The sequence below is a fragment of the Eucyclogobius newberryi genome, unplaced genomic scaffold (assembly GCF_026437365.1).
Source record: "Eucyclogobius newberryi isolate DKJ021-1_F unplaced genomic scaffold, fEucNew1.0.hap1 SCAF_4, whole genome shotgun sequence".
Classification (NCBI taxonomy): Eukaryota; Metazoa; Chordata; class Actinopteri; order Gobiiformes; family Gobiidae; genus Eucyclogobius; species Eucyclogobius newberryi.
In genome coordinates this window covers 26,368,759-26,393,634 of record NW_027316056.1, presented here as the reverse complement: position 1 = coordinate 26,393,634, position 24,876 = coordinate 26,368,759, and the positions used below count along the sequence as shown (strand labels likewise).

General features: G+C 41.8%; 1 protein-coding gene across 1 annotated transcript in view; it reads left to right on the top strand.

Annotated features, from left to right (window-relative positions):
- Positions 1 to 21,594, top strand: part of ctnna2 (catenin (cadherin-associated protein), alpha 2) — a 308,211-nt gene extending 286,617 nt beyond the window's left edge. The window contains exons 17-18 of the mRNA XM_072463897.1: positions 15,882 to 16,016; positions 20,689 to 21,594. Coding sequence (XP_072319998.1) covers positions 15,882 to 16,016; positions 20,689 to 20,976 — 423 coding nt within the window. The 3' untranslated portion in view covers positions 20,977 to 21,594. The remainder of the gene's footprint in view (positions 1 to 15,881; positions 16,017 to 20,688) is intronic.
- Positions 21,595 to 24,876: the final 3,282 nt, after the last annotated feature.

The following is a 24,876-nucleotide window of genomic DNA, read 5'->3' as shown; positions in this document are numbered from 1 at the left end:
AACTGTTGTTTGCCAGCAAACTCTGAGTAATTAGACCTATGTTCACCAGGCTTAGTCACAGTTCATAAAAATCTATGCGGTTACTTTCTGTATACAGCATCTAACTCCTCTCTCAGTTTTGTGAGTAGGTGTACTGTGATTTTTGAGGATTTGTGCAGTAAAAAGTACAAATTGAAATGCTACACATTTAATCAAACTTACAAAGTTAAAATTAGAATTAACTTGCAATAGTAAAGGCTCAACGTGAAGATCTTTGCTCAGATCTTGATTTAGTTTTCCAATTATACAAGAAGAGCTACTTTTTTGTTACCATCTCCTCTAACCAAATTCACTAGCAAAGACCATGCCACAACAATAAAATATGAGAGAATGTTTATTGATAATAGTAATGATGATAGATTGATGATAGGCCGATGATGGCTCGATTAGAGTTGGCTGGGTAGAGACTCAGCATGGGGCTCTGTCTCAGGTGATCAGCCTAGCCCAGGGGTCCGCAGCCTGCGGCTCCGGAGCTGCATGCAGCTCTTTAGCGCCCTCCCAGTGGCTCTCTGGAGCTTTTTCAAAAATGTATGAAAATGGACATAGATGGGAGGACAACGTGTTCCACTGCTGTAAATATTATATTTCAACATTTCTGTCAACGAAGATTTGCGTCATTGCCTGGGACACACGTTTCAGAGCTACGCACATGGTTCTTTTCCTTTTTGTAAACAAAAAGGAAAGAAAGTTGATGATTAAGAAGATTGTATTAAGGTGAAGATGTTGGAGACATGAGGTGGGAGGGTGGGGTCGAGAGAGCAGAGACAACCAGAGCTGCTGGGATAGGCCTGTATAAATAGGGCTTTAGGTGTGGTTTAAAGTGGAAGAGTGGTTGCAGGAGGAGGAGGTTGAGGGGTCCACCGCCTGAACCTCAGTCAATGATTAACAATCATTAACTACATTAGCAAACAGTGTTGTGGAAAAGTTATATAGTTTTTTTTTTGTTCTAAAAGATGAACTGCCAAAATAAACCTATTTAAGAACATGTATAAAAGTCACTAACAATTCAATTAATGTCCAGCCCTGCTGTCAGTGTTTAACTTTTCCACAGTAGGGCCCTTTCTGCAATGGATAAATGCAGTTTTGTTTTGAATTTTATTTTATGAGCACCCCAGGAAGTTTTAAGTTGTCATAGCTTTAACATGCACACATTCTGAGGTACTACTGCTCCGGTGGCTGTGTGCCCTTCTCACATCCTGCCCTGACATCGCGGTGGACAATTAATGAGCAGGAGCGGCGAGCATGCAGTTGTTGCTGCAGAACGCTCCATCTACGGCTGCTGATGAAAACAAAATGTTTGCTGCTGACAGTGAAATGCAGGACACCACTCCAATGTGCAAGATGCTGGATTTGAGTTCAAAATATTGTGTAGTTCCACACAAAATGGAGATCTGTTCACCATAGCTGCTTGCTACTGCTATGTGCTTGCTATGTCACACTCCGCAGAGCATATCATACTGAGATTCTGGTGGAAATACGTACATACCAGTGCATGACAGCCTATAGACCATGTACACTGAGTTGAGAGCTTCATGCGGAAATATGTCTCCAAATGTGGACCAGGGACTTGTGAATGCCGGTTCACAGGTTCACAGGTGCCTTCATCACAGATTGTGTGGGGCTGTGAGCAGACGCTTGGACATTCAGCATGAATGGCGTCAATGTGGTTTGTGGGCTGCAGCGATGAGACACTCAACACTTTCAGAAACAACCTTGACGGAATTAGATTGGAGCAGGTTGATTGTTATTTTGAATGTTTCCTTTAATGCTACCTGGCTGTACTTAAATATTCATATCCTGCTTGGCTCAGAATCGCTCGTTTTTTTATCATAAAAGTATTTTCATGTCAACTTTCTCTTTACGTTTTCTTTCTAAGCAGTGCATTAAGACAATAAGACAGCCTTGATTATTTGCCTCTGCTCTTTATAAGAACAAGTATTTTGCATTCGCACATTATGTAACTCAACCTATTCTTGCCGAGTGCTCTGACCTTGCATCTTGTTGGCCCATCCTCAATGGTCCCTTAAGTAGCAAAGCTTGTCATGGTACCTTTACATCAGCATCATTGATGAACACATGTGTAGCAAGGGGTGCATCAGGCAGTAGGACAGAACGCTTGCTCATAGACATTTATACAGAGCACTTCACAGAGAAAGCCTCTGGAGGCACCTCACTCCATTTGACTGCAGCTTTGGCTTTTTCCTATTCTATTTCTCACACTCCAGCTCCCCGTGCAACAAAGCCCTGTTCTTTGAGCAAGCTATCTCCAAACACTACCTAAACACATTCATGTCGCCTGAAGAGTATTTACTGGTTTGCAACTACAATTATACGTCTGACAGCTTATTAGGTGGTAGTGATCTTTGAAAAATGTTTACGTAAAAGTATCAATTATCATGCAAAAATATCAGTATTTAATCATTTTTTATTCATAGTATTTATTGCAGTAAAAATGTAAATGTGATTCCCAACAATATATATTTGCATCAGTATGGAAGGTCAGCAACTCATCATCAGATGTTTCAATAGGGAAATACCTTCCCAGAAAGAGGAAATCTCACAATGTTTGTGAGTTCACAAACTCTTGGAACTCAATTCAGATTGCCATATATATCAATCTGGTGTTGCCCAGGTTAGGAAATACTGGTAATCAACATATTTTAATTTGGTTAGATTAGTGGGACTGTGCCATATTCTGTCAGTATCCAGAGAATGCCCACTGACAGAAGGTTTTAACGCCTTCTTTGGGGAAAATTAACCATTCATTTTAATGTAGAAGGGCAGCTCAACAACAACTGCAAGAAAAAAAGCAGACTTTAGGATGTATATTTTAGACAAAGACAAGGAGAAGAACAAAATAGTCCAACAGTCTGTCAGCGTTCTTGGATATTTATACGCATTTGTATCAATATCCAAGAACGCTTACGGTAGCTGCGGCGATGCTAGAGCTCGACTTGAATTAGTTGTGCTTAAAATACACACAATCCACCAGGAAACATCTTAAAAAAAAGGAAAACGCTGTGTTTCCTGGTGAATCAGCGGAACGTTTTCACCCACGCTAGTCCACGTGTTGCCAAATGTGTCTCTGCTATAGTTCTGATACAGAACCTGTAGCGTGGACATCACCCCTTTAGAATTCACTGGTCCCTGCATTGGTGGAATTTAACATTTCAAGTGTTCAGTAAACTGGGAATAAGTTTGTTTCTTGTTTTACATGCATTTTGTGACACCGTGTGTCTTCGTAGTCACTCGACACTTTCACTCTCAGCCGCACAGACGTCGCTCAGACATACGTGAGACCGCAGTGAGACAGAGGAGAGATCGCTGTATTCACACTACTGTTCATCATTTGCTTGTGGTTTGCTTTGCTGTGTTTTCTTGTTAGCAGAGAAGAAAACGAATGCGCTAACTGGAGCCAAAACGTGTTCGCGATAAAGTGCAAGAGCCTCATTCACCGCAAATAAGAAGATAATTCATTTGCAAAGCTTGATAATTTCTTGTTTTTGGTTGTTTTTTAAGTCAAATGTTTAATCCTTGCAATACAACATTAATTAAGCCTAAACTACATATTGAGTAGGCCTAATACTTTAATGCAATTATAAACAAATCAATTGCATTGCATGTTATAAAGCTATCAGCACCGCCAAACCAGAGAAAGATACTGACATCATGTATGACAAAACATCACTAATAAACCTAATAAATGGATAGAGTACATGGAGTCCCTATTGTACTGAATTGGAATCAAATTTAGGTACATAATAATTTAAATCATATTCACATCACACTGTAGAAAAACATTGAGAGCTGAACAGCTGCTTGATATTCCCCCATACTTAAGGTGACTGTGTACAAGTCAATCCAACTCAATTTATTTGCGTAACGCCCAAAATCACAGCAGCAGTTGCCTCGAAGGACGGAAGTGGGAAAAAAACCTAAACAGCTCCAGTGGGCGTGACACTTTGACACTGAGGTCTCACAGCAGTTAAAAGGTTTCCGCTCCGTGTGTGTCTCTGATTACTGCTGTGATTACAGCTCCACCTCCTGCCTCCTCACCACTCACATGGCCTGCCTGATGGGTGATGCAAGTGTGAATGGGCATTTGTTGTGCGTCACTCCACCAATGAATTCGTGACCTGAGCACAGTACGGTGTAGTCCGGCCCCAATGTAACCATACATACAACTGTGTGTTGTATGGTTTGTCTATGGGAGTTTTTGTTTATAGGAGATCTTCTACTGAAAGTGTTTTTCAAACTTCCTATAAGTGATCTGTTCTTTTCTTCTGTATCTACCTCTGTATCTACCTGCGTTGCATCAATGAAATTTCCCCATCTTATCTTATCTAACATCACCAGCATAGCTACTTGAATTTGTTTTCATTTCAAATAAGGCCTCAAAACCAATTTAAACTTTGTATAGGCTCCACGTTGAGATAAAAATGTAAGGGGTGTGCTCACTGGTGGTAGTGGTTTAAAGTGGTGCACATTATGATGTTACTCCCTCCGCGGCGTCATTGAGCCAGAAAATCGAACAAAAAAATAATATTAAAGAAACTGGTGAAAATGCGCTGATCATTACATGCGTCTTAGATTACTCCATTTCCTAGCTACTTTCGTATAATCTTGGTACGCAAGGTTCTTCCGGTGGTATGCAGACACCTCTTTTACAGTACATTTTATTCACATTTGAATGTACTTTCTTTGTTAAAAGAACTGTTGCAATGGTGAGTTTAAACCAAGAATAGTCCTCCTGATATAGACTGGATTTAGATCTGGTGTTAGTACTTCGACGGCAAAAAGTTAAAGAATCTCTGTTCTAGATAACAAAAACAGCAGTGATAGACTATTGATTTGAGAGACAATTATGCCTTGACCAAACTCTAATTCTCACCTCATGTTGTATCACACCATAAAATGATTGTGTGATCCAAACCATCACTTTAAAACCTAACAGTTCCCATAAACCTCCGTCGCTCCAGCCATGTACTTGTTTTTCACACACTTTTCGTCAATGTTGAGGACTGACAAAGCGGTACATATTATATTGACCATAAGCCAAGGGCGTCTGTTGTCGATAATGAAGGTATGCGTCGCACCAATGCACCCATGCAGCACATCGTGTACACATCTGTAATGTCCACGGCGCACGGCAACAAGCGGCTCTGGGTTTAGCAACACAGACGCTGCCTACATAGTGTTATCCTCTCTTCATTGGGTTCTGATCTTGCACCATTTATTGGAAGTAATGTTGCCCTGTCAATATCTATGTGTAAGGAGCGTGTTAATAAAAGCCACTGAAACCTTTGCTTTAAAGCTCAGAGTTCCACCTTCAGGGTTTTCACTTTACTTATCACAGCGGAGAATTCTGCCACACTGGATTCACGACAACAAGCACGGAGCTCCTGCCGCCCGCACCGACAGCCCAGGAACAAATTGTGACTGATGCGCAATTAAAAAGGTCCCATGCCAAAAACTAAAAAGCACCGCAGAAAACGAGCGCTGACCCGAACTGTCTTTAAAGTCATGCCCTGCTGCTTAGTCGCAATCCTGCCTCATTATATCAAGCCCAACTGTTCATCTATTGTTGTTTTGTTTGCCAGTTAGCCACAAGATAGACAATAATAGTACAATTGGTTTGAAGAAAAAAAAAAAAAAGTTCAGTCAGGGATACATCCTAACTGTATGTTCTGTGCAAATTAGAAGCTTAGTTGTCAGGAACTACAATTAAATACGTAATCTTCTCTGCAGATCAAAGGACTTCTCCCAGTGTTACTTGGAGTCGATAAACTGCTTATAATTGACAACTTTAAAATCGCCTGATTTTGTTTGCCACTTCTTACGAAACAACTTCTCCAAATGAAAAAACATCCGAGATAATGTCATTTCCGAGAACCACAGGCAATTTTGCATTCACTTACATACACTGGCCTTGAAATATGCATCTAAATAGGCACATCCAGTTTGGTCTGCGACGTTGTCTTGTTCTTTTGTTTTTGACAGCCAGCGAATGAGCAAATAGAAAGATTAGCGGCTCAGCAGAAGTGACAGGTGACAGCTTACCTTCAGAGGAGCAGGCGGCACGTCGCAGAAACAGCTTGAAACAGACGCACTTTGAATGTTTAATGGGGCATTGGTCTCACGTCAGTATTATCTAGCTTTTGTCTGCTATTAGATTCCATAAAATATTAAGTCGACTGACATGTTTGTAGCCAGTATGTTAGATAAACTTGCTCTTAACACAGGTGAAGTGCAATAACACTTATTGAGGAATGTGGAAATAACAGCGCACCCATTACTTCATTGATCAAGCGATAATGGTCCAACACTAACCGCCATTCTTTCCCTATGTCTGCATAATGCCTGGATACTTGACAAATATACATAGAATTGGTTCAATAGCTCTCCACCACTGCCAATACAGTCTATATGCATCCTCATTTAATAGGCTCTGGCGAGGTGTATTTAATTGTTTACGGCAGCTGTGTGGACATAGTCCAAGTCCACCAAATGACATTGAATCAGCTGCAGGCAATGTAGTTGTAGGGTTGTGGTACTACCCAGGTCACTAAAAGGCAAACTCCAGTCTGGGTCCGGACCCGAACGCTATCTAATCCGGACCCAAACCTCTGACACGACACATTGAAGTGAGCAGAATAAGCCCCTCATTCACAGAGAACAAGCAGTGCAGCCTCGCCGTGTTAGAGTTGAGCGAGTTTAAAGAAAATGTTTCAGATTAACTGTAAGTTTGCATCTTTCTTTTGTTGCCCTGCTCTTCCCTCTCACTCCAGACATGCAGGAAGAGCAGAGCAAACGTGGACGGGGGGCAAACGTGGAGGGGGGCAATAGTGGAGGGGGCAAACGTGGAGGGGGGCAAACGTGGAGGGGGCGAACGTGGAGGGGGCCAAACGTGGAGGGGGCAAACGTGGAGGGGGCGAACGCAGGGCGGCGGACAGTACACATACATGTTCTCTGTATATATTCCAATCTGACTTATGTTCATAAAGAAACGTGTCTGATGAGGAAATGGATGGAGACGCTCCTAAATGCAGAGGTGAAGATGAACCGAGGCGACGCACGACTGCGGCCACTGCCAGCCTTTTATGAGCCGGCCCAACTCAAATGATCCTTTCTTGGCCGCATCACAAGCCGCTGCCTGCGCATCACTGTGCGTCAGATCACGGCGCGGCATGAGAAAGCTTTTTTATCACGGGAGATCAGTCTGATTCTGTTCTGTTCTGACTAAATAAGAAAGACGCGCAGTGTTGACTGGTCAGCCAATCACGTGGCTGCATTGTTGCACAGTCACAGAGTCCAGTGTGTGATGTTCTGATTAGAATAAAACAGAATTCTGATCCTCATCTCAGCTTTATATTCTACCTAAACTAAACTTTTAAAAGAGCAATAACACATTCATTTAAACATCATTAGACTATTTGATATAAAATAGTATTAATTGGTAAATTGTGAAAAATAAGTAGGCCTATTTTAATATGCGTTGTTATAATATTTATAATTATAAAGTGGCAGAAACGACACTGAACCTCGGAGAACGTTTTTAGTGACCCTTATATGCCTTTTCATCAAGAGCTCATCAAGTTGGCCCCTGCTTGTCTCCATGGAGATGTTTTTACTTTGCGCTCGATGTTCAATGTTAAAGCATTCATCTTATTTTTTTCAATTACAATTTGTATTACATTGACAATACTTTGAAATACTTAGCCTGGTTGTATCAATAGAAATGGAGAGAACGCTACTGTATCCATGGAGACAAGCAAGTCGCCCCATCCATGGATTTCAGTTTATTTTGTTGTCACCACCATGTTGAAGATGTCATGCTGTTCCCTATCTTCACTGCTAGATAGTCAAGAAAAACAGGGCATCAAATTTTAAATGAAAAGTGTTGATACTTCAAGAGGACAGAAATTATGGCCTTTGATTCTTATCTACAGTGGCGAGTCGCTGACACTTAAAAGCAACGACAGCAACAAACTTTTGCAGACATTTACATCTAAGCTTCCTCGTCCACAAGTCCTCTGTGCATGGACAAGCCCGCAAAGCTTTCAAAAGCACAGACTTTGAGTGTGGTCAAGGTACTGTCTGTTCCTAAAATATAACACCAGGCTCACGTTTATAAGCATAACAACGCAATAACATGTAAACTAGCATTAGCCACCTGCTAACTACCTGAAACAAACAGCTTTCTGCTAGTGATGCGCGGATCAAAGATGATTCCAACCCTTGGGGCCCACAATTGTGACACCGGCGTTCTATGAACCCGCCACCACACAACGGAATATATTTTTTAACGTGTCCCGCTCCATTTTAAAAAGGTTGTGTATTGAGTTTATTTGGACTGGGAGTTTGCATGTTTCCATCGCATCCTCTCTCTCTCTACCACTCACAAGTGACCAAACGTTAAAACTAAATATTTCAGAACTCCCCACTCTGCAAGTAGAACACCTCTGTCCGAGGGCGCAGACCCTCGCCTATTGGATGTGTTTTGCCGCAGCCCAAGGAGTTCAAGGAGATCAAGGAGTTCAAGGAGATCAAGGAGTTCAAGGAGAGCATGTGCAGAGCACATGTGAAATAAAAGTTCTTAATTAAGACCAAAATAACCATTTATTCTAAACTAGGAGTGTCTTACATCACATCAGTTTACAAGTTACAAGTCCAATAAAAGTCGTTCTCCTGTTGTTGTTTCAGTGGCATAAACTGAAAGTTAACATTGTGTTGAGTCCAACTATCAAAGCAATAATTTGTAAAAACACAAATCAATCTGATCATAATAAAGTTAATACAGAGTTTCTTTATTTTGCAAATCTGGACATTGTTCACATTCTCTTTACTGTTTGGTGCGTTCTGAACTGGAGAGCTTGATCTGGCACAGAGGAAAATAGACATGATCCATAATTCTGTCGGATTGTGGCAGAGTGGTGGAGACCTGTGAAGCGCTTACACGGGGTGTGGAACTGCTCTCATTCACTAAAATGGTGGCATAATTAATGTGCAGTGCATGGTGAAGCTGAGCAGAGCTGCATGATGTGGAATCAACCCTTAAGGGGATGAAACGACTGACACATAGTGCACCTTTTAATCCGTATGTTTGAGGAGAAGGTATTCTTACATTATTATCCTCGGATCTAGTCCAAATTTGACCTTTACATTTTTTCACAATTCCAAAAGTGTGCCATGTAACTTAAGTGCTGCTTAATGTTTGCGCTGCTTGGCTCACCTTTCCGATATGGCATTTGGCTGCTTTCTTGAACAGCAGAAAACAGTTCACATATGCATAGCTTTTGCGCAGAATGTAAAGTAGCTGTGGTTGGGTAATGAATCCACTTGTGCATGCAGCTGCGGTCGCGTACGAGGTGTGACTTGTGTTCTGACAGACCGCTGTGCTCTGATCCATGCCTTGCCCTTATCTAACATCGCTTCCAGCTTGTCACATTGTCTCTCAAATATCCCCCTGCAAAAAGAGTCCCCTCACTTGTCGTCCAAAATACAAAATGGCAACAACAAACCTCAGCCTATAGCCGGTTTGATTTCCTGTGAGCCTGACCCTTCTTCGCCTTACTGACGCCACCATTGACTCCACAGTGATCAGACGGGGGCGAAAACGGTATCAAAGAACAAATATTATGAAATGGAAATGCTCCGAGACGCTGCGAGGTCGAGACAAAAAGGCAGCGCAAAGTGGGGCATCAAAGCGCGCCGCAATTCCTCACCGTGTTTCACAGATAAACACTCTGATAAAGACTGTCACCAAGAAGACGGAATAGATAGGGATGTGTTCATTGCGCCTGAAAAAGTAATGGAGCATACTGTTTATTTACAACTAGAGGGAATTTGTGCAAGGAATGGAGGGTTACTGTGGTCAACCATACTATAGGTGGAATTTGTGTCACGTCTGCATCATCAAACTGGCCTGGGGTGACGGTCCATGTGTATAATGTGCAGTTAACTGTGAGGGCATAGAATAATGGCGGGGTGGATGTGTAATCACTTGGGAAAGACATCCAATCACAACCCATGCAATCCTTTCTATTTGCAATGTAATGCACTGTATCTTAATTGAATACATCTATGGAAACAATAAAAGCAACTAAACGTTGTTGTTGTTGTTGTTGTTGTGTTGTTGTTGTTGTTGTTTTATGGCGGTTGGCATCCGAGTGTTGCATTACCGCCAGACTTTATTCCTTAGACTGTTGTTGTTGTTGTTGTTATTGTTTTATGGCAGTCGACAGCCGAGTGTTGCATTACCGCCAGACTTTATTCCTCAGACTTTTCGTAGTCCTCAGACTCTGTCGGAGTCCGTAAAAGTACTCCTTCCATTGCTTTTGGTGTTACAAAGCCCATGAGGTCATGATATGTCTTTGTCGTGTTCACAAATCTGTGGGAGTAGCACCGCAGAAAGCAGTCTAAAGAAAGCAGTCTAAAGAATAAAGTCTGAAGAATAAAGTCTAAAGAATAAAGTAGATGGCGGTAAATGCACCTTTGCTGTTGGCTGCCATCAAAAGCAACTACAAAATGAAATGAGGTTCAATGGTGTCAGAGCAACTACATTTCATTCTAACTAACAGAACAACATATGATCAAAATAAACCGTAGAATGTAATCAATTAGTGTGTGTTTTGTAGAAGTTCATGCCTCCCCACCAGTGTCTTATTTACCTGGGTGGCTTTGACAACGTCGTAAAAGTACATCACACCTCAGATTGCTCTTTTCCAATTACACTATTGCTTTGAGACAGATACTTGAGGGAATGTTTGACTTGTTGTTTGTGACCGTCATTTGTGGAGGGCACTTGTAGCCAATCAATACTGTTTCTCTTATCATAAGAGGTTCCTTCAGGGAGAGCAGAGATGGGCAGCCATGATGGCGCTAAGCCTTGGAGGGGCCATATTCAAATCACAAGCCGATGTTTAACTTGCTGTCCCCCTTGACTTCAGCCTACAGGACAAGGAAATGAGCTGCGACTTCCCCATGCAGCGCCGCTGAGTGTCCTAGTTAGAGCCCTTTAATATTAATGGCTTGTAGAAAGGTGTTACGACAAAACGATGCTCGGAGTGTTTAAACAGCTGATGCAGTGTTCTTAACCCACTGGGAGCGTAGGGGGCCATGGCTGGCTCCTGGAACGGTCCCAGACGCAATAATAAGAGTCTACGGTGTGGGAGCAGCCGACCTGAAGAGGCTGCTCTCGCCCTCCCCACTGATCCATTTGCTGCTCTGTGTGATTTGGTGATTTTCTGGCACACAGACCCTCTGCACAGACCCTCTGCACAGACCCTCTGCACAGATAGCCTGGCTGTTTGTGTTTGAAAGTGATATGCGCATTCATGTCTGATTGATCCGTTCTTTTCTCCCCTCACAACATGCACTGCAATAACTCTCTTCACATGAAATGAATGTGTTGGTGTCCTGCGGTGCAGCTCGACACCTCTTTGAAAGTTTTACCTGCTGCAGCTCACAACTAAAAGAAAATGCAACAACATTTTACTGTGCTAAAGTGTATAATTAGTGGCCACCATTTTTGGTCTCCTACTGGTTTTTGTTAGACAAACACAACATCTCAAAGAACCTTTTTTGTGGGGACATTGTCCACTTTATGTTTATATCAAAATGGTTCTAAAACCAACAACTTATGGCTCGTACACACCACGGCGGCCAATTCGCGCCCAACGCAGAATTTGAGCGCGTGTACATTTGAAAGACCAACACGCGTTCTCGACGCCTCGGACTCATGTCCGTAAAATACACTCAGCAGCAGACCTGCGTCTGAGTCGTCCTGCGCACATGCGCAGTGGAGGAGTTGTGCTGTGTTTCTTTTCTCGTGGTGTAAATGGAGTTTAATGTTGGACCATGGCTTTGGTTTATTAACTTTACAAAGACCTAAAGCGGAGGCGATGGGCTCTGGGGCCCGTCTGGGACCCGCATATACTTCAGAGCTGAGCAGAGTTTAGTCAATATCATTATTTGCTCCAAGAGCTGCGTTTTAAGGATTTTTTTTTATCTTGCGGGGTTTGTTTTGGGTCTTTTTCCGGGTCGTGTGTAGGACGTCATCTCTGATTGGCTGCTGCGGCGCATCTGCCGCAGAAAGCTGAACAAATCTGAACATGTCGCGTCGGCTGCTTTGGCCGCCTCGGGCGCCTCATACCCGCGCCCAAAGCGCCGAGAGCGCACGTAAACGCACCAATCGCGCCGCAAAAACGAAGAAATCGTGCCGCAGGAAACGCACAACGTGCTCGATGCGCGTTTACATAGACTTTGAATGTAAACTGGACGCTTCGGCCGCCGCGGTCTGTACGGGCCTTTAGATGCAAAATCACAAATTGATATCAATTTATACTCTACTCAACTAATATTCTTATTTCAGAAATCAGAACGTAGAGGAATAGTTCTCTTCACAGGTAGTTGCTCAGTGCTCAGAGGTTCAGCCCGGTTTAATGTAATATCTGTGACAGCAGCTCCTTGTAAAGATAAAGTGAGGCATAGGTGCGGAAAGGTCACCATGTCTGTCAGAGCAGGGCAACTTTCTATAGCCCTTCTCTGATACACTGCAGTGGAGAGGGAGCTTGATATAGTCGGCTGGCTTATTTCTTTATATAATATATTTAAGTAATAATTTATGTTAACTTGTCTTAATAATATTGATTAGATTACAGCCAATAATAGTGCTGTTTAAATAGTTCTGTTATGTAATATTGGTTCATATTAGGAATTGTTAAGTGATGATTACTCACTTCTGGGTCCCAGGGGTAACAGTCAGTATTTTTTTTTTTTTTTTTTTTTCATGCATTAAAGTAAAATCGGTGTTGTCCCAGTACATACTTGTTGCAAATGCAGCTCTGTGAGACCGCATCTCATTAAAGAGAGTTTTTTTCACCGTAAAACTGGAAGTACGCCGTTAGCATGCTAGTTGTTGTTAGCTTTACTGTAACGGTAAATGCTGTTCTGAAAATTGTGAAAGGCGCTTGTTGTGGTGAATAATTTGGATGCTCGTAATTCAGTAAGTACTGTAAGTGAGCAATAACTTTGACCAAGGGAGGTCAAGATTATTAGGTAATTTGATAGTTCGCAATATAAAACCAAAAAAATAATTTTAGAACCAAATTTGAGTATTTTTTTGTTCAATATATAGCACAAAAGCTTTTTTTGTCACATTTAACTCATGTTTTCAATAAAGCTGGTCACAAACTTGAGGGATTAGTGTTTGTTAAACCAGGAAAATGAAAGAGTTTACTGTTGTTTTGTCTCAAAAATCGTGAAATAATTGTTAAATCGTTAGGTGTTTTCCTTACAATAATCGTGACGCAAAATTTTAATATTGTGACATCCCTACTTTGGATTTCAAATGAATTAGCTCCGACCCACTGCTTCATATGTTTCGATACGTGGCCCTTATTGGACAGCCCTGTTTTATGTAACAACTTAACGGTCCCATTATCTATCCAGGCCTTTGTTTCAAGCGTAGTTTTTGATGTTACCATAGCAAAACAGCCATTTAAATTCTGTTTGTATCGATTGCTGATCTATTTGAACAAAACTGAGCGCAGCACCGAGTCACGATGTCAAAAACAAGAGAATCACATCGGCTGTGAAATTTCCGCGGCAGCTTAGACCCCTGGGAGTGACGAATACGCAGTGTGTAACATCACATTTAGGGCGCATTCACACTTGGGATTGGTTTAGTGAATTCGGGAGCGGTGGTCTTATTAGTACGGGTCAAGTGGGAACGCAATAAGGGCCTGCGCTTAACACGTGTCTTATCGCACCAGGGTTCACTTCTGCTTTGGGGCGGAGGAAATGAAGTGGGCTTTCAGTGTGACACGCCCTTAATAATCCCATAAACAATATTAAAAGAGATTTCTATTTGCGTATTACGTTGCACGTTAAACTTGTCTTTTTAACACACATAGAAAGTGAATCTGTGTGAAAAAAAATGTGTAATTTGTAAACAGAAGGCCTGAATTCTAAAAGTTGGTAATGTTACATATGTTGGCTTTAATAATACATTTCAAAACAACACACGAAACAAGACACAGAGAGACATCTTTTTAACATAGTCTTCATTCATTGTGCGTAGTCTTCATTCATTGTGCGTAGTCTTCATTCATTGTGCGTTAATCACCAAATATTGCCACCACGTGACCAGACTTTCATAATTGCATAATGTTCATAATTACACTGCGATTAGAGCCGCACTTTGCATTAATACTAACGACCATGGGATAAACGTTTCTTAAATCTACCGTTATGCTGGACAAATCGCACAAAACATGGATGGCCATAAAAATGTCCCAATGAAATGTTAGTTCTATTCAACCAAACACTGCAAATCCTTCACAATAGATTAGTGAACTGGAAGTTAGATATTGATTCATATTACCCTCACTTAGCTGCCTTATGTCCTGGAACGCTTCATCCATGGATTTCAGAATGAGGAGGAATTAGGACCATTCCCTTATATATAGTTTTCAAACAGAACAGTGCAATGATGTGCATATTTTAGAGTTAGTATATCGAAAAAAAAACTATAAATGATTAAAGAAGACATGAAAGGAGGATTTCACCTACAGTACAGAGATTCAACCAGAAACATTTTGTGTTTGAATGAATATTCAAAGGCCTACGTTTTTAAGGGCACAGGCCTAACACTTCTACTGTAATGAGCCCAGAGCCATGAAAACAGGATATTAGAGAATGTGATAAGGAGGTAGGCGACCTTTGAAAGGTCGCTCCGGAGGTTCGCCTGAACATGTTAGATTCCGTGTCCTGTATTCTGGTGTGTGTTTTTAACAATTATTGAGGAGTTTGTGTGAGAAAGATTTTGGAAAATTATTTGCACTTTTAGGTAAAAACGATCAAATTAGGCAACCACAAAGTCTTATTATATTATTACACCACAGTTCTAGTACGACACACTGCAGTAGAGCACAAGAGAGAGCTTTTAGTGCTCAGCTCAAGCAGGATCGGGCACATCCATCCCAACTCATCTTAAGCTCACGCACATGTAGTGTTACTATGCACCAGTGGTGTGTGTGGTCGGGGCAAATCAAGGTCAATCAGTGATTTACCAATAAAATCTGTATTTACCGTGTGTCACAACTATATATGAATTATTCTAAAATATATCCAAATAAGCCAGTTTTCCCCTCTCTTCTGCTGCTGAAGCTTGGCTGAAGTCATTGTGGCCGCTACAGGCCGCTGGGCAGCACTGTGCAGGAAGCATGATTCTTCTTCTCCCGCAGCTGCTCAGTCTGTGCTGCGTTCAGAGGCCCGTTCATGCTCATGAGAACCAGAGAAAAAAGCAGCTTCTTTTAAAGGGACCACACAGCCTCAAACCCATGGATGCTCAAACCACGCTGAATAACCTGTGTGAGAATCCTGGGTGATTGCAGGTTGTGCCCTAACTGAGCATGTGCGGAGGAGAAGAGAAGCAACAGCAGCCCCAAGTTCAACAAACTGATCTTTTAGAGACAAGTCTTTGCTTGTAGCTAAGGCTCTGTTCACGTTTCCAATGATTAAACGTTAGTTAGAAATACAGGCAGTCTTTTTAACACTACTGCCCTCTGAACCCAATCCTCCACTAGAAAAACCTGGGTTTTTACATTTTGTGCGTTTAGTCTTTCAAAAACAACAAGATACGCATTGATGGAACAGTTTCCCCAATTTCTCCAATTGACGGAAATCCATCACAGCGACAGAAAACTTTAAGACCTGCATTAAACCCATGAATGGGGCTTGGGCTTAACCACTGTACCATATAGGCCTTTTGAATGTTGTGATATCTGAAACCTAGATAGTTAAACTAACCCTTACTCTGTGTACTTTGTGTCTCTCAGTGTCCGGACTCCGCCTGTAAGCAGGACCTGCTGGCCTACCTGCAGAGGATCGCCCTGTACTGCCATCAGCTCAACATCTGCAGCAAAGTGAAGGCTGAGGTGCAGAATCTGGGAGGAGAGCTCATCGTGTCCGGGGTGAGTCCACACAGAGCACTCGTCATGTCGGACACTGTGCTGTAACCTATGGCCTGAGGGCTTAAAGATGGGCTGCAAAGTTAACTGTAATTGTGCTTTCAAGTCGTCGTCGGCTGTTAGTATCCAAGTCTTAATTTATTCAGATACTATTGATAAAAAAAAATGAACCATTATTTAAAAGAATTACGCTCTTTTGCTGCTGCCGTCTTTTTGCCTTCACCTAACCCGGAAGTGTGACGTCACTCCGGGAGATTGTCTAGCCAACACAATATTTACACTGAAGTGGACAGCGACAGCGACCAAAATGCGAGTGAATCCTCGTCAAGTGAGAGGATTTCAACGGATGACAAACAGCATCCAGTTAAAGAACAGTTCCAGCAGCTGCCGCCTCATATATCTGAGCCTGACGCCTCGTCGGACGATAAAAATAGTGCGGATGAGAAGTATGATGAGGAGACGAGCATGAGATGGCGACTGGACATCGACAGACTTTCTGAATGGTGCGTGTTAAACTGGAATATTTCCAATGAAAATGTGTGAATACAATGATGACGAGGTTCCTTACTGTATTAGTTCGATTACTAGTCAAACGGTTCCACCCCACAAGTCCGAAGGTTCACAAGTCCGAAGGTTCACGAGTCCGAAGGTTCACGAGTCCGAAGGTTCACGAGTCCGAAGGTTCACAAGTCCGAAGGGTTCGCAAGTCCGAAGTTTCGCAAGTCCGAAGGTTCACAAGTCCGAAGGTTCACAAGTCCGAAGGTTCACAAGTCCGAAGGTTCACAAGTCCGAAGGTTCACAAGTCCGAAGGTTCACAAGTCCGATAGTCGCATTCTCTAAAGTGCCCGTGCGTGCTGCTGCTCACTGATGTGGATGATGGAGTCCGCGCTCGCCGTGGTGTTGCTCATCCAGACAGGCGCCATTGCCTTTCACCCCCGCTAGAATCCACAGACACCGCGGCAGTGTCTGCGAGGCGCAAGGTAAATCCCAAAGTTGCGGACGAAAAGCAAAGTATTCCAGGCGGCACGGTGAGCCCGGGGAAAGTGCGGCGGGAGGCGGGGAGAGAACCGAGGAGAGCCCGGTGTGAGTCCACTGCGCTGGAGGAGAGCCTTGGAGCCTTGGGACTTGTGAACTTTCCGACTTGTGGGCAGCCACCAGTCAAACTGACCTGAAAACGGGAATCAAGAACGTGCCGGTGGCTAGATTGATTAAATTTCATTTTAAATCAATTCTTAAATTATTACAACCAGTAATATGTATAAAGTGAGCACTCTCGCCGTCAACAACAACAACAACACGCCATCATGCACACGGCATCAGTCAGACAGCCGCATACGGCGGCTACGAAAGCACAGACTACAGCCTTGATGTGAAAACATATAGCAACTTACTTTTTCGATTATCCAAGTCGATATTTTATGAGGTTTAGGAAACTGTCTTCCGTGAAATGTCGGTAGCATAGCACTGGACCAGACTTGCCACACATCGCCGAGCTGGGATTCCAAAACATTCTCTTGGTACGGACAAGTCGTGTCCAAAGACGTCCTCTAATCTTCCATTTGGGCCAGTCAAAGAGCCTGCTTCCCTCTTGAGAGCAGTTCAGTGCTTCACATCTTTGTGTTATTGCAAGATTCGTTGTATAAAACGTAAAATTCCACTCTGTTTAGCACATGTCCGACGAGAACAATGAAGGTCCGGCTACAGCAAGCTCCTGGTCTGACGTCACTGATTTTGCTACCGCGGTTGAAACATTCGGTTACCAAGGCGGTTGCTATGGTGCCTTCTCGGGTTTGGCGGAATTAACTCGTGAAATGTTTTTGTCATTGGTTAAAACTAACCGTCCAGACTTTGTTGAAAATGAAAGCTGTATTCCACTTATTAACCAACGCTGCAGCCCATCTTTAACGAGCCTCATAGAGCTCACCTAAGGACAGAGGGAGATTACGGTCTCTACAATAATTATTGTCCCGGACTGAAAAGCATCTAAGAATACTAGGTAGTTATATAATGGGCCTTTTGTCCCACTTGTCATTTACACTTAAACGTCAGTTCATATGCTGTTCAGACGTAAGCTTTTATTATTTTATACAAGCCTTTTTTATTGTTGAGAGTATGAAGTAACTAAGACAATTTCAAGGTATATTAGAACCTTCTTTTAAGGTGCACTATTTCCACCACTATGTTATTGCCTTGCTTGAAATTCTCCACAGTATGGCATTAAAGGTGCTGTACCTGACGTTTACTGTCTGTGAAAGAACAGGACGAGTTTGTTTTAAAGTCCACATGTATTGTTCACTGTCCGAGCATCCACATTATTCACTGTGATGAGTTTATAAGTGCTTTTCACATGTCCCGGTAAAGCTAATAAACATTAGCATGCTAACTTCCTGCCTCGCTAAGAATGAATTGCTCAAAACGAAGTTGAAGAACACGCATTCTTACTGGGATTGCACTCGACTCTGCCAAGATACTTTTGGAAGTTATTTGTCTTACACTGCCCTTGTATTCCATTTGACATTCAAACTTTCTCTACAGTTTAAGGCTTAGAAAAAAGAAACAAAACCAAAATAGTCTTTTTAAAGGGCTTATTGATGTAGCTTTGTGTATTCTGCTAACAGTGCGCCATTTACTTTTTCGCCTCTCTCAACCGTGATCATTCCAATTAAAATATTGATCAGATGTACAACGCCAATACCTCTTGCATTTCATAACATAGTCATATCGATATGTGAGGAGTTCAAATGGATCAATCCTGCAAAGTAAATGTATCATTTAACGAGGTTCTTATATTACATATATTCTTTCAGCATATTCTATGAACCGTAAAGGTAAAAATAGTCAGCACGCTCAATTAAAATGCTGTCTGCTGGTGAACGCTAATTACATCCCTTTTTATGTAAGACATGGCATGAAGCTTGTGTTGGCAGGGGAAGAATGAAGGCAGAACTGGTGGCAGGCGGTGTGCTGTGGCAGGCTCTTGTCTTCAACATGAGTATAAATGAGGTGCCATTATGTTGTCATGGAATTGTTGCTCGATGAAGCCAAAACTGGGTGCCAACAAAACCGTGCCAGACTTAAAATTAGGAGTAACCGTGGAATCATGTCTGCATTTTTGGTTTCACATGTTCAATTGTGTCAGTAATGCATCTATGTACAGTAATTCTACTGAAGTGTTGTGTTCTGAATATGATTTGCATGTTAAACTACAGCCCTATTATAGATTTATATCACAGTTTGGTTTGTGTTTTTACTTTTCAATTATACAAATATGGTTGGACTAGAGAATGGTCAGTGGCTGATTAATATTATTAATTTGTACGGGACTAAAATTACCTGAGGACCTCTAATTACAGTCAATTTGGTGGAATAAGTATAAATCTTTTTATACACATGAATGATTCGCACAAGACTAAAAACACAGATTATTTTCCTAATTATTACTATTTATTTTGAGGTCCCTAGGTAAAAAGTTGGACCAAAAATAACTTCCCTGCTGTTTCCGGGCAAGGCACTGAGTTTGATGTTGTTTACTGTTTAAGTTTTAATTATTACTATAATTATGAAAAAAAATAAAAATTAGTTAGTAGTTAGAAGTATTTTATCTGTATTTTCAACATTTTCTATAGGCTAATTATAATTGCATCTCTGGCTGTTGTGCTCTGGTGAGATAATGTTATCCTCGCAGCAGCAAACGTCTCAATCTGCCCTTGATTTGTCAGCCTGCCTTTCTGGTGACGGCCCGTCTCTTTCCAGATATGGAAGGCCTGCTGAGTTTTTAACCTTTTCATGTCGGTCAGCTGTGATCTGTGCTCATTAAGCCTAAGCAGTTGACTCTCCTTGGTTTGCGGTTGTCAGAAGCCCACTGGCCACTGACCCTTAAATGTCAGCCAAACAAAACAGAGGAACACCTGAACCCTGCCTCCTCTAATGAAGCTCCATACAGCGAGATGTCACGGAGAGATGAGAGCCAGCTCATCATGTTTAAATTATGTTTTTAGCACCGAGGTCTGGAGAACCTGGGATGTCACCAAATAAACTTTAAACATTTTCTGACATGATCGTTGTATCCACCATACAGCCTTTTTTTTTTTTTTTTTTTTTTACCCATCAACAAATAAGCAGCTGATCGCCTGGGCTCATTATTGTGATGGTTCTTGACATTATGATTATAATTAGCATAAAGCCTTGTGCTTATGTGCCAAGAGTCATGTTGTTATTGCTATTCCATTTTAACAAAGTGACCCAGATTGGCCTTTTTGCTTTATCAGTAAAGCTTCAGGGTCAGTACTTAGTTCAGTGCCTTAATCAAATAAGAAAAGGAAATACTATTTTAATTATACTTTCTTGTGACTCATCACGGAGAGCATTTGTCGCAGAACTTTAAAAAAAACAAAAAAAACACGTTTGAATTATGATTTGTGGTGGTCTGAATGCATTCGAAACAATTGACAAGATTCAGATCCTGCATTATGTTCAGGGACTCCGTTTTAAAGATGTCAAGATTAACATTTTGTCCTAAACCCCAAATAAACTTTACTGTACAAAGCTATGCTACATTTACCATACACATTGGAACTGTGGTGTCAGAATATATCTCAAAGTAGATCTCGATAAACAAAATGCCTCCAAATGTCTCGCTCCAGACTCACTAAACTGAATGCCTTTGTTCTTGTAGCTGGACAGTGCCACATCTCTGATCCAAGCGGCCAAGAACCTCATGAACGCCGTGGTGCTGACTGTCAAGGCGTCCTACGTGGCCTCCACCAAGTACCAGAAGGTCTACGGGACGGCCGCCGTCAACTCGCCCGTGGTGTCATGGCGCATGAAGGCCCCGGAGAAGAAGCCGCTGGTGAAGAGGGAGAAGCCCGAGGAATGCCAAACACGCGTCCGACGGGGGTCACAAAAGAAACACATCTCCCCCGTCCAGGCGCTTAGCGAATTCAAGGCCATGGACTCCTTCTAAAACCTGAAAAATAATGAAACGTGAAGAATGACCAACACAGTGGTGGCATGTTGGGAGTCTTTTCACATTGTGTTAACCCACCTGTTTGCTCCGCGCTTGGCCGGAGACGCCTCTAAAGGACTACTACTGCCACTTAACGGAGGGCGGCCAGCGCTTACATACACAAAACACTATTTATCTTATTGTAGCTTAATATGTGCGAGCCAAAATGTGACACAGTACGTCTGCAAAAAGAACAAAAAAAAAAAGAAAGAAAAAGAACAAAAAAATAACATATCAACAGAAGGTGCAGAGAGTGGCATCCTAAATATGTTTGTGACAGTTTTAGCTCTGATTACTGTGCTACTGACTGGTTGCTTGTACACACATTTACAGTGAATGGACTTAACTGGTGCAGTGATTGCGTTAATGGCAGACAGTGGTGGTACATGCTCCCGTTTTGACTTTTCATTTGAATTTGAATGTTAACGCGTAGTGCTAGGAATAACTTATCTTACCTGAAAGTGTTGGCGGTGATACCCTTTTCCCCATGATTATGATGAATAAGAAATAATAAATAATCCATATGGTGTTTTTATATGAAGCACATGTAAGGTCAAATGTATTGTCATTTTATTTTTTTATTTTTTTTACAAACCCAGTTCCGAAAATTGTGACAAAAACAGAAAACGGTAAACTGAAAATTGTATTGAAGTGTCTGTTTTAAGTTTCATCACAACCGCTGTATTAACATTAGTTTAAGATTCAAAACAGATTTAACCTTGTCTTTGTAGCATATTCTATATCATGTACGTATAATATTGACAAACTCTGAAGAAACCAAACATCTCTTTCAAGGGATTGTACAATATTTCATCCGATAATTTATAAATGTTTTACTATTGTGAATAACCTCATGATTTTTTGCACTTTTATTTACATTGTCTCAACTGTTTTGGGAATTGGGCTTGTAAATAGAATTATTTAATGGTTCCATCACTAACTTTGATGACTTCGAACATTGTGTAGCATAGAGACCAGATGGAGAGATATTTGACCTCTTGTATACAGTTCCTTTTATTCACCCTACTCTAATAAAGCCTCAACATGGCCCTGAAAGCTGTGCACATCTTTTCCGTTTTTCCCTTGACAACCTTGACTCTCATGACTTTACACGTGCGAATAACGTTCATTATTCCATAGCAAGGCGAAGCAGCTCCGTTCCGTCGAACAGATCTGACGGAATTGTTCGAGATTGTAATGAAAACGCTGCAGATGAATAGATTTCTGCGGAGAACAGAGAAAGTCTATTACGGCTAAGAGCTTAAGTATCAGGATATTGATTGGGTTCGCAGGTTTACTTCAAGTAATTCACTGTGACCCGCCGTAATTGGTATGAGGTCAGCGCTGCTATCTCTGCTTGGATCTTTCCCTGCAGAACATCCCCCCCACACACACACACACACACACACACGCTCTACATTCTCCTACACTTGTACCGTCGCACTTAAAGTTTGTCTTTAAAAGTTTCCTTCCGAGTTCACCCATGCCTAAGCCCGTATTGACCAGCGAAGTCCTTGTCAATCTTTCTTAAGCCTTCTGAGTTTGAGAGGCCACGGAAGAAGAGGGGCATGACTACACAGCGACGTCGCAGCGGGACAAGAGTGAGACCTCAGACATCGATAGTCGTCAAGGTGAGAAACGGAGGCTTCAAATGGTAAGTGGAACGGTTCAACTGCGAGTCCAAAAAGAGTTAAGTGCGGCCTCCTTCACTGCTCGAGATGGCATTGATTTTATTCACACTAGATTTTTCTAGTGTGTCTTGACAAAGAGCACCCGAGACTACTTACTTTAAAGCCCGTACGACAGGCTCTCGTGTTTTTCAAACTATGACGTTGTTTGGTGAGATAGTCCCAGTGGTAAATAATTGTCATCGTTTTTCCACCCGTCAAGTTTGTGAAGAAAATCTGTCAAATAAACAATTAAAAATGGCAGGAAATAGAGTTCTTCAACAGAATACCTCTGTGATGTCATCAAAAAGAGCCATTCCCTCAAAAATGCAGAGACAATTTGCATGTGACTGCCACATTTTTGGGTACAATTATTTGTCAAATCATAATTATAGTATGATTTCAATTGATTTTGGTCCTTGTTTACTGTCCGGTTGCTAAGTAACAGTTGTGGAATTATCTCTACCTATGTCATATTTGCTGGCCATGTCGAACCAGGAAGATGAGACTTTAGAAACGACACCAAACAGGCAAAATCGTTTGGTAAACTTCCCTTTGTTTGACTGAAAAGTTTGGTCTAATGTGTCGTATGAACTTTAATTGGCCCATCAAACGTGGCTATATTAATAAGTTTAACATTTTAGAATCAGCTTAATAATGAATTGCAAATATGTACTTGACCCCTCACTCCCTGCAGTCCTATCAGCAACGTGGAGGCTTGACCGGCCTTTATGTTTAGCAATGCATTTTGGAAGTGCTTTAGAATAAGGTTCCTTATTTGACTATTTATAAAGCGTAATCAAGTACTAGTTATATGTTTACAAGGACTTACACAGTTACTAGCACTTGTAGATGGCTCATAAATGTTAGTGATTAATCATTAACCCAAAATATGTGTGTTAAGCCTGGTGTCCACTGCATGATTTACTCTTTTTGTCTGGATGTCCCACTACAAGACTGAGAGCATTTAAGAATACAGTGACACTACCAGTACCAAGGCAACAACTATGTACTAGTGTTGTTTATTTGCTTTTGTAAAAGTTACTAAATGAAAGCAAAATAAGGTGATGTACGGTCCCGGCGCTCGTCTGCTGCACTTTGAGGACCGCTTTCGTTTCGATTTTTGACAGAGATTGATCGACGTAGCGACAGGAAGTCTCAGTCTGTGACCATGGTTCCAAAGTATCAGACAGGTTTGATATACAACGCAGCTCTTTGGTCATTTGATGGTTCTAAGTTTAATCTTTGTCCCTGTCTCACTGTGAGACCTGCAACCCACGATTTTGAGCCACAACTCAAGATCCCCATGAACAGAAATATTTCATTGCAGACGGCATAAATCATGCAGTGGACAACTAGATGTTATAACATTTTAATGCGTATGAACAAAGAAATAGTGCTTATTAATGCACTATAACTAATTTATTACTGAACCTTATTTTAGGGACTGCTACTTTTTAATGTCCAATGTATTTTAAACCATTCAATAAAGTCCTCGTTGCAGTTTGTGTGCATTTCTCTGCTTAACAAGGGAGATCTTGCTGACATCACCAAACTGGTTATTTCCTGTCAATTTTGAATCAATCTAATTTGAGAAACGTGTTTGTCGATTTCTTTAAGTTGAACAAATAAACCTAATTTCCTCTTCTCAAAATTCCTGTTATCTTTATGCATCCTTTTGTTTGGTGCAGGCAGTTAATGGCAACACACTTTATTTGATTCACGCCCTATTTACTTCACGCCCTCCACAGTTTCCGTGGGGCAACCATCAATAGGCCGACGGTAATGTGGAAAAATGGCTAAACGACACCATTCTGGCATGTTTAGTTTTCCTTCACCACTGGATGATCGCATTGAATTAGCTCGCTTTGGACAGCTCAGTGCCCCGCTTTTAGGCAGCTCCCCCCCTTCCAAGACCCCCGGATGCCAACGCCGCCCCATCCTGTCATTAAACTACACTACAGCCAATCAATTGATGGCTTTCCCTCGACCTTCATCTGTTGTGAATCAAATGGAAAGCATCGACAAGCATAATTGTCCCAATAAGGCAGCTCACGGGACACTAGTTTAGATAATACGGCGGGTACGGAGCGTGGTAATGAATAAAGCTTGTTATTTAGCCACATTGTCCTGCAAACGGCCATTAAACCCAACATGCATCAGGCACTCGAGCGTCACCAAAGTAGCCTCG